General features: G+C 47.0%; 1 protein-coding gene across 1 annotated transcript in view; it reads left to right on the top strand.

The window, feature by feature from the left end:
- The window catches only part of rhbdl3 (rhomboid, veinlet-like 3 (Drosophila)), a 48,918-nt gene extending 37,711 nt beyond the window's left edge, over positions 1 to 11,207 (top strand). The window contains exons 5-7 of the mRNA XM_063201703.1: positions 3,589 to 3,689; positions 7,908 to 7,968; positions 10,580 to 11,207. Coding sequence (XP_063057773.1) covers positions 3,589 to 3,689; positions 7,908 to 7,968; positions 10,580 to 10,851 — 434 coding nt within the window. The 3' untranslated portion in view covers positions 10,852 to 11,207. The remainder of the gene's footprint in view (positions 1 to 3,588; positions 3,690 to 7,907; positions 7,969 to 10,579) is intronic.

Genomic DNA, 11,207 nt, shown 5'->3' with positions numbered 1-11,207 from the left:
CTCTGAATAACTGTAAGTTGCGTTGAATAATAATGTCAGCTAACCGTAATGGAATGCTTTTCCCCTAAACTCGTCTGAAATCTGAAAAGAGGAAAAACGAAGGACTGTCTGCAATTCACAAAAGTTGATAATTGACATTCTGACACGATCCCACTACTGCCAACAATTCCATTTGGCCTCCTAAACACAAATTAGATCCCACAGCCAACACAGAGACAGATTTGGAAAGATTTGGCAGTATAGGGTAAGCTCTTCCTTTTATGGATGGCACACACGAAATTGTACAACAGTCTTCCCTTGGCACTATCAGGTACGACTCAAAACCACATGGTCATTTTTGTTCTCACCCCCAGATCAGGTGACCAATCAAAAGAAGTAGGTCATAGTAAAATGCTGCTGCGCCCGTTCCTTCGTTACCTGGGGATTGTGATTAAGTCTGCGAAATCTGGGCTGCCTCTCTCTCTATCTCTCTCTATCTCTCTCTCTCTCTCTCTCTCTCTCTCCTCCAAAGTGTGCCAATTGCCATCTCTCTCTCTCTCTCTCCCTCTCTCTCTCTCTCGCTCTTTCTATTTCTCTCTCTTCTCTCCAAAGTGTGCCAATTGCCATCTCTCTCTCTCTCTCTCCCTCTCTCTCTCTCTCGCTCTTTCTATTTCTCTCTCTTCTCTCCAAAGTGTGCCAATTGCCATCTTTCTTTCTCTCTCTCTCTCTCTCTCTCTCTCTCTCTCTCTCTCTCTCTCTCTCTCTCTCTCTCTCTCTCTCTCTCTCTCCTCTCCAAAGTGTGCCAATTTGCCAGTCGCTGTTTCTGCCACGGCTGCCACACGTCCGCAGGGTCCTGATTGAGACAGATTAGCTCTATAATGCGACGCGCCGAGTCATTTGTTAAAAATAGAGCAGCTCTCCCTTCCCTGTATCGCGCTGGGTAATTGCAGAAACGTGCGTGGCTGGCCACTTTGACTGCTGACTGCCCCTGGCCTTTTCAATCTCAGTATTGGCTATTTCTTTTTTGTCTGTCTTTGTGCGGTTGCCGTGCTCGCGTACTACCAGCAAAGAATTACAATGACAGACAGCAGTACATTTATATAGTCTCTCTCTCTCTCTCTCTCTCTCTCTCAGAAATATGCACACACACACAGTCACACACACAAGCTTTTGCGCGCATACAGACATACACGTACGCATACAACCTTGCAGCATACACATCAAACATACTTACACACATTCACTCACACTCATGTAACTTACACCCTCACACCTACAGATAGGCACACACACATACGCATGCACGTGTGCGCGTATGCACACACACACACACACACACACACACACACACACACACACACACACACACACACACACACACAGAGGGAGAGACATACACACGCACACACAGACACAGACACGCACGCACACACACACACACACACACACACACACACACACACACACACACACACACACACACACAGAGGGAGAGACATATACACACACACAGACACACACACACACACACACACACACACACACACACACACACACACACACACACACACACACACACACACAGACACGCACACGCACACGCACACGCACACACACACACACACACACACACACAGAGGGAGACATATACACACACACATACACACACTCACTCCACACACACACACACACACACACACACACACACACACACACACACACACACACACACACACACACACACAGAGGGTGAGACATACACACACAGGCACACACTCACAGACACACACACACAGAGACGCACAGTGGCTATCGTCCTTCTCTCTCTCTCTCTCTCTCTCTCTCTCTCTCTCTCTCTCTCTCTCTCTCTCTCTCTCTCTCTCTCTCTCTCTCTCTCTCTCTCTCACACACACACACACACACACACACACACACACACACACACACACACACACACAGTACACACACACACACAGTACACACCCGCGGTGGGGCTGCCTGGGTCATCACCAGAGGCTGGGGGCCGGCTGCTGCTGTGTTGGCAGGTGCGTGTAGTGTAGTGTGGTTAGCATTAATAATGCAAGCGGCGCTAAGGAGATAACACGCCTCTGGATGATGAGGGGGGAGCCGGGCGAAGATCTATCCCAGGGAGAGATGCTCCCTCGTGGGCACGATCGCTGGCAGCCCTCCCTGGCTCCCCCCTGGGGGTGAATCCGATACTGGCTCCATCACCCGCACACTCATTTAGCTGCCATGGGGGGTTGGAGTCAGTGTTCAGTTCAGGGCCGCTGACAGCTTTGGCCGGGCCCAGGACAAAGTTGTCTGAAAGGGCCCCCCAGCCCAATGCATACAGTGAAATGAAGACCCGATTCTGGGGCCCCCATCTCCCCTGGCCCGGGACAACTGTCCCCTTTGTCCCCCCCTGTCGGCAGCCCTGGGGGTGGGAGTGTGCGGGGGCAGTGCTTCATGCTGATGGACTGTGTCAAGATGCATTTGTCAGGCTGACATATCGTCAGCATGCCTTACTTACTCGCGCTTCAAGTATCACGGGAGGCCGTTTCTGGTGGAGGCCGGTTTGGTCTGCTATCAGAGGCAGACTTTCCTAATGATTAGGCAAACCTAGGCCAATTGCCCAGGGCCCCGACCAAATCTGTCCCCCATAGGGGCCCCAACTGTCACACCAGTGGGTGTAAACACACAAAAGTAGACTTGATCTTAAGTAGTCTCTTTCAGTATGTAAAGTAATTGAGGATATACTGTGTAGCCCCTTAATGCATGCCGTACCTCCTGTGGCACGCTGTAATAGACATTGAAAGTTAACTACTATAGTACTACACTACTATGACAGTGCACGGGGCCTTTAGTAATACATTACGAATTGGTCATCGCCATTCTGGTACCAGCTAGTTTATAATGCCGTGTCTTAAGGGGATATGATACAAAACTCTTAAATAGCACCACACAATGATATGTCTATACAGTGAATTTTGAGGGCCCCATCCTTATATTTTGCCTAGGGCCCCAACATGGCTAGATCCGCCCCTGTCTGCTATGAAGATTTGACTTTCATCTTATATTCTGTCTTCTCAACTTAAGATGTTTTGCTTTTACTGTGTATAAGTTCTGCATTATTGATGTTGTGTTTTTGTCTCGTGAAAAATGAAAGAGCCAGACGAGGCCAGAGGTAAAATAGTTCCCCCTGTGTATCGGAACGTCTGTACACATTGTAAAAAAGAGTCAATTTGAGTCATGGTCAGTGTGTAACCAAAAGTTATTCCTTAGCATTATTGTTATTGACCGTGCTTCTCTTCTCTTCTCTTCTCTTCTCTTCTCTTCTCTTCTCCTCTCCTCTCCTTACCTCTCCTCTTCTCTCTGCTCTGCTCTGCTCTCCTCTCCTCCCCTATACTCCTTTGCTCTCCTCTCCCCCCCTCCTCTGTTCTCCTCTCCTCTCGTCCCCTCTGCTCCTCTCCTCTCCTGTCCTCTCCTCTCCTCTCCTCTCCTCTCCTCTCCTCTGTTCTCTTCTCCTCTCGTCCCCTTTACTCCTGTCCTGTCCTGTCCTGTCCTGTCCTCTCCTGTCCTCTCCTCTCCTCTCCTCTCCTCTGTCATCAGGGTCTTTAGCGGTGTCCGTGACAGACATGACAGCGCCCGTCGTGGGCTCATCGGGAGGAGTGTACGCTCTGGTGTCTGCGCACCTTGCTAACGTTGTCATGGTAAGGCCAACTTTTTATATTTCATAATAGTGTGTGCACACTGGAGCTCATTACACTGTAAATGCAGGGATGCATAGCTTATCGAGATTCAGAGCCGTACCTCCAACTCAACTGTATCAATTAGGTTTCATTATTCATAAATGCCTTGTATTATTTAACAGAGGTTTTTTTAAACAGTATTACAGTATTATGTCTTGCAGCTGCATCAAAAATAAAAGCAGTTATCAGTAAATTAGACACCAGTGCCCCTAGTGAGTGGTTTTGGTATTACACCCCTAAAAAATTGTGTGCAGACAGTTTTGGATCCTGCTGCGTGTTGCAGGGGAGGGCTGCCGGCCAGGTAATCCTATATAAAGCAACACTTTCACCCCCCTCTGCCGGCTTCTGTAGCCCAGATCAAATATCTCCCCCGTGGCTTTGCCTAGGTCACTGCCCAACGCTGTATCAGGAACACAGCGAAGGCCCAGCTATCTGTCCTATCTCATCGGCCCAGCAAGTGCTGTCTGACCACACCACTCCTTTCATTTCATCCCTGTTAGCTATCGCTGTGTGTGTGTGTCTCTGTGTGTGTGTGTGTGTGTGTGTGTGTGTGTGTGTGTGTGTGTGTGTGTGTGTGTGTGTGTGTGTGTGTGTGTGTGTGTGTGTGTGTGTGTGTGTGTGTGTGTGTGTGTGTGTCTCCTTCTGTGTGTGTGTGTGTGTGTGCGCGCGCGTGCATGTCTGTGTGCGTGCATGCCTGCGCACATGCGGGCGCGCATGTGTGTGTGTGCACATGTGTGTACATTCGCAAGTTATCATCTCCTGCTAACTGAATCAAATTCCCATCAAAAAAGTTAACTGAGTTTGTACTGTATGTACAGCATATCCTCCAGCTTCCAGCTAAATATCACTGACTTAAGTTAGTTCCCATGTTGTTGTTTGTTTACTTTGTAACCACCTGGGACAGTGACCAGCCCTGACACCCTGTAGTGCGCTCAGTGGTCTCCAATTATTTTTCCCTAAGGGCCAAATTATGTAGCGCAGATGAGTCTGAGGGCCAAACCAATCGACCAATCCCATGGCCACAGGTAGCATACATATAATGTTTCATTTGTTCCAACCTCATGGTTGGGTCAAAATATTTGGTAAGACTTAACATGACACCGGCGTCATACGTATGACATAAAAATGTCAGAACAGTGTCATAATAGAGTCATGAACAAGTCATAAACATAATGCCAATGTCATAAACGTTTTATGACCATGAAAAGTTGACATTGTTAGGCCTGTCTTTGTCATAACCGAATTTCACTTAGAGACAAAGTCATACAATGTTTATGACATTGACATAATGATTATGACACGTTCATAACTTCATTATGACAGTGTTATGACACCGTTATGTCATACGTATGACGCGGCGTCAAGTAAAGTGTTACCAAATATTTTTACAAAATGCAGAGGGGTGTCGCGCACTGAGGAAGGTCTGGTGATCCAAAACGTTCTGCACTTTTGGGTAGCACTTTTATCACCTGTGTATATGTAAAGCAATAAAGCAATTATTGCATTGGCTGCCGGTGTGCGAGTTCCACTCTTTGCTTCCGTGGGTCAAAATATTTGCCATGCCCGGGCCAGATCTGGCCCGCGGGCCACCAATTGGAGACCACTGCTGTAGTGGGTTCATTGGGTGACCATCACCATGACATACAGCTGGCCTTGTGGACATATTTGCATATCTATACAGTACTGTATATTTATATATATATAGAGTGGTCCTGCTACGCTACGCACATGCTGATTGGCTGCAAATGTGAAGGTCGCGACCTTGTGAAAGGCAGAGCCATTAGCTATAATGGGCCCAACGCTCCTGGGTCATCAAATATTTAGGCACGTGTGCACAGTCAGTGCACCCTCCACACCCGCACGGCACCGGCTTTACAATAGTGTGGGGTCAGCGCGAGTCTTGCCCTCCCTCTATACACCTCCATCCACCCCTCTCTCCATCCCTCCATCCCTTCCCCTGCCCCCCAGTACTGTAAATGAGACTCTGCATCAGCAATGATGGAAGAAGGACAGGAAAGGAGAGAGGGAATGAGAGATGAAGTCAGGGAGGGGAGGAAGGAGGGAGGGGAGGGAGGAGAGAGGGGAGAGTTACTGTTAGAATGGAAATAAGCCTGTATGTGTTTGGTGTCAATAGTACACTGACGCTCTCTGCATCCTATCAATGCGCCAAACTTTTGAAACACTGTATCACAGTGTTAATTCAACACCTACAGAGTAGGAACAAAATTAGGAGTGTTAAATTCAACACTATAAGTGTTAAATTCACACTGCAACATTCACTGAGTAGGGGGTGTCAGTTTTAGAAATAAGCCTGTGTGTGTGTTTGGTGTCAATAGTGCAATAACACTTCCTGCTACCCTACGTACTGTATCAATGTGCCAAACACCCGGAACACAGAAAACATTGTAGTGTTAATTCAACACTTAAAATGCAGGACAAACACTGTTGTTGTTAAACTTGGACTCGCTACAGTGTTTATGTCACACTGCAACATTCCCTGTGCAAAGGGTGTTGCTGTTAGAATACATGTGAGTTTGGTGCCAATAGTATTAGTGCACCAATGAATCCTATCAACGTGACAAACTTTCAGAACACAGTAAATGTTGCAGTGTGAATTCAACACTTAGAGTGTAGAGCCAACATCCCACGTTATGTTGCACAGTATGCAGTGTCGGAACAATTGTGAACAGGGCCCCAGGGCAAAACACTTATCGGGCCCCTGACCAGACAAGATCACAATTGGGCCCCCATCACCAATGCAAGAGTACCCTGGGCCCTGGGCCCTGGGCGCAAATATAGCCATAGCCTATTGCTCTGGCCCTAACAGTATGTGACTCTCTACAGGGTTGAATTAACATTGTGACATTTACTGTGCAAAGGGGTGTTACTGTTGGAATAGCAATAAGCTTATACTGCATATGTGTGTGGTTAGTGTCAATAGTGCACCGATGCTCTGTGCATCCTTCCGGTGTGCCTCTAAGAAACACACACACACACACACACACGCACGCACGCACGCACGCACGCACGCACGCACGCACGCACGCACGCACGCACGCACGCACACACACACACACACACACACACACACACACACACACACACACACACACACATAACCCTAGAATTACACACACACACAACCCTAGAATTACACACACACGCACGCACGCACGCACGCACACACGCACGCACGCACGCACGCACACACGCACGCACACACACACACACACACACACACACACACACACACACACACACACACACAAAGGTCCTCTCATCACTACTGAGGTACACATCCCGTAGGGTATGGGGGGTGGAAATTGTTGCTGCTGTTTGATACAGGACGGGCTGATTAGTATTCTCAGGCAGTGCTACCTTTCCACGAAAGACAAACATAGCATTTGTTATCTGTCTGCTTTATGTCTTCGTCTCATCCCTCTCTTTGGATTCACCCTCTGTGCCTTGCTGTTTCCTTGCTCGCTCTCTCTCTCTCTCTCTCTCTCTATCTCTCTCTCTCTCTCTCTCTCTCTCTCTCTCTCTCTCTCTCTCTCTCTCTCTCACCCTCTGCCTCCCTTTATTTGCCCTTTCTATCACTCTCTTTCTCACCCTCTCTTTCTTTCTCACTCTCTCGTTCTCTTTCACCTTCTTTCGCTCTCCTTCTCTTTTCCTTGTTATCTCTGCCTGTCATGCTACGGTATGTTCCTCCCTTCATGCTCTGGATTTGTTCTTATATGGAAGGCTGTTACTTGTTATCTGATCTGGTAGTATAAAGTGTTATAATGCATACATGCATAATCTCTCTCTCTCTCTCTCTCTCTCTCTCTCTCTCTCTCTCTCTCTCTCTCTCTCTCTCTCTCTCTCTCTCACACACACACACACTCACACACACACACACTCTCTCTCTCTCTCTCTCTTTCTCTCTCTCTCTCTCCCTCTCCCTCTGTCTGTATGTATATCTGTCTGTCTGTATGTCTGTCTGGCTGGCTGACTGAACATCCCTCCAACAACTAACCCTGGTTCTCTGTCTGTCTGTCTGTCTGTCTGTCTGTCTGTCTGTCTGTATGCCTCTCTCTCTCTCTCTCTCTCTCTCTCTCTCTCTCTCTCTCTCTCTCTCTCTCTCTCTCTCTCTCTCTCTCTCTCTCTCTCTCTCTCTCTCTCTCTCTCTCTCTCCTGTAGAACTGGTCAGGTATGCAGTGCCAGTTCAAGCTCTTCCGCATGGCCATGGCCCTGGTGTGCAGTAAGTATACAGTAGTAGACTGGTAGTGTCTTTGATAGGATGTGCTCTCACCTCCCAAAAGCTAAACAAAGTCTTTGTGCGTTAAAAACAAGGTCATTACATTGCCCTACAAAGCAAAAAGGCAGAAACTGCGTTGTAGTGGAAAATGAGTTACTGTGACTTTAATGACATATATATATCAACGTTTAAATTTAAATAAAATGATTCATCTCCATAAAAGGTGGTAATATATAGTAACACAACTGCTGCCTGTCAATAATCTCCCCAAAACTACTTGGACTGGATTTTAAAGTCATTTTACTCAGTTTGGAGCTCTGCACAGTTACTGCCTTTTTCCTTTGTAGGGCTTATTTGTAGTGGAAATCTGCACTAGTATACTCGCATACTGGATGGTTGTATGGATGATTGGATGGTTAACTTCATGGCTATATGTCACTGTTATTTGCTATTGTTGTATCTTTATGGCTCATTATGCTGTAATGTGCTGATAGGCTATATTGATGTGCTGAGTTCTACATTAAAGCCATCTGTATCAATGAACTATTCATTGTATTAGCAAATAATAATGAATACAACGGGAGGCTATGGATAGTGTCTTCCAAGAAAGGTCTGACACGCAGGGCCTCTGACAGGTTTGGCCAGGCGTGGGACAAAGTCATCCGAAAGGGCCCCAAACCCCATACACACAATGCAATCAGGACCCAATTCTGGAGCCCCTCTCTCCCTGGACCTGGGACAACTCACCCCTTTGTGCCCCCCCCCTTGTCAACTTCCCTGCTGACAGGCCCAAGTGCCGGGCACATATTGGCTTATACAGTAGGAAGACATTTATTTTTCTCCATCTACTAGTAAAAACTGGCACTCTATTATATAAATCTTATTGCAATTTGTTTTAATAGCATGAGTGAGTTTTCAGACTAAGCCATCATGAGTGCCTGTCTGATTACAGTACTTGACTTCCACATTTCTCTCCGCTTGAACAGTAGACTGTTGTCAGTGTCACCAAGGGATCTTCCTGTCCCCTGCCTGCCTGCCTGTGCGCTGCACTGTATCCTACTGCGTAAGCCAATATGTGCACTTGTGCACAGGGAAGATGACAAGGGGGGACAAAGGGGTCAGCTGTCCCGGGCCCATGGATATGGGGGGGGCATAATTGGGTTCTCATTACATTTAATGCATTGGGTGGGGGACCCTTTGAGGTGATTTTGTCCTAGGCCCAGCAAAAGCTGTCGGCGGCCCTGCTTGTGCTTGTCCGGCCTTATTGTAAGAAGCTAATAATAGCCTCCCCTTGTGCTATTTCGGGATCATAACATAACACACCTCATGGTGTTTGCCGGCGTCACTGAAGAGGAGAGATGGCAGGAAGACAGGAAGACTTTTTCATGACTCATGGTTTTATTTTAATGAAGGCGTTTGTGTTGATGTACGTAATATTTATTTTATTAATTTTATCTGGGGTGAACCAAGCACAGTGGTGTGCTCATAACACAGACTGTCATTTTTAATAATAATTTAAAAAAACATGCAACTTCAAGCAAACAAATGAAGGTTTAACTTATAGGTTTAGGTTTAAGTTCTTCTATTTTTATAATATCAAGGCATAATTAACAATACTTTACAAAAGGCAAAAGCTAACACACGTCCCAAAATCCATGCACCACCATTTTTCAAATTTTACTTTCCTTTACGTTATTGTAGGCCTATGCTTCTTGTAGGCCTATTTGTTGTATGTTTGAACGGTTTCACCCACCAAATCTTGAACCTGCTTTACGCACCCACATCCATCTCTGACATTATCATGACAAATATTTGTGAGAAGAATGTGGTCCTTTGCAGTGTTGCCTGATGTGTGTGATCAAATCCCGCCCAAAAAGTGCTCAACAACCTCCAAGAGGCGCTAAATTCCGCCCAATTTCACCAAATTGCATTGATTTCTATGGGCATAAAACTGCAGAAAAAAACTGCCGATCTTTCCCATTTTTACCCGCAGACGGCCATCCCAAGCAGCCCAATTGGGCGGGTAGCCGCCCAATCTGGCAACACTGTTCTTAAAATCAAAATGGCATGTTGGACATAAAACATCTACCAAAAAATGATCTGAAAACCCCCAGCAGAAGGCGCGTCAGCACTATCAGTGGTCGGAGAGGGCGTGAACCTGTCTGTTTCTGTTTTGTCTGTTGGCTCAGATACATTAGTCTCTGTCCACTCACATGTCCTCCCTGTTGAGATGAATGCTTTTCTCCCTCACTGTGTGTGTCCTGTCAGCCATCCACCCCCAATCTCTCTCTCTCTCTCTCTCTCTCTCTCTCTCTCTCTCTCTCTCTCTCTCTCTCTCTCTCGCACAATGGTAAATTATAAATAACCATGAAGTTTTTTATTCCTTTTGGAATATATGTTTAAGTTATATTCATTCAAGAATATGACTTGAAAGTATGTACATGCATACAGTATATATCATGGGACTTTGAATTAATTGCACTGTATATGAATCACACAGCAGAGAAAAGTACCTCATCTCCATTTACCGCTGTATTTTCAGATTAAATACCATACATTTTCTCACCACCCCCCTTTCCTTTCTTCCACTATCTCTCCCTCTCCCCAACAACAGTGAGCGTGGAGTTCGGCCGCGCCGTATGGCTGCGCTTCTACCCGCCGGCCTTCCCGCCGTGCCCCAACCCCAGCTTCGTGGCCCACCTGGGGGGCGTGGCGGTGGGCCTCACCCTGGGCGTGGTGGTTCTGCAGAACTACGAGCAGCGCCTCCAGGAGCAGTCGCTCTTCTGGATCTTCTTCTGCGTCTACGCGCTCTTCGTCACCTGCGGAGTCTTCTGGAACGTCTTTGCCTACGGACTGCTCGACGTCAAGCTACCTCCTATGCCATGAAAACATTACGTGTTTCGCTCACGTTGGGTTTTTGTTTTGTTTTGTTTTTGCGCGTGGCTGTAACTGTAACTTGACGTCAAGCTACCTCCTCCTCCACCGTAAAAATGTGCGTTCCTCACTTTTTTGTGAGTGGATTTAACTGTAATTGAGGTCATCTTGCGTAGTCCAGACCGGGACGCGAACCCACGAGCTCACAGCAAACTCTGGCATAGGAGGCTGGTGCGCCAACAAGCGAGCTAAAGAACTGGCCACTAGCGCTTTCAGCATGTCTGCATGAGACGTTTGAATGGAGTTACTAACGTTCTCTGCTTGCTGGCATTGCTTCCACAGACAAGACTGACTGTTGTGGACATACA

This window comes from Engraulis encrasicolus, chromosome 1 (assembly GCF_034702125.1).
Source record: "Engraulis encrasicolus isolate BLACKSEA-1 chromosome 1, IST_EnEncr_1.0, whole genome shotgun sequence".
Taxonomy (NCBI): domain Eukaryota; kingdom Metazoa; phylum Chordata; class Actinopteri; order Clupeiformes; family Engraulidae; genus Engraulis; species Engraulis encrasicolus.
Note: the sequence above shows the minus strand (reverse complement) of the source record. Positions and strands in the feature narration are given on the sequence as shown.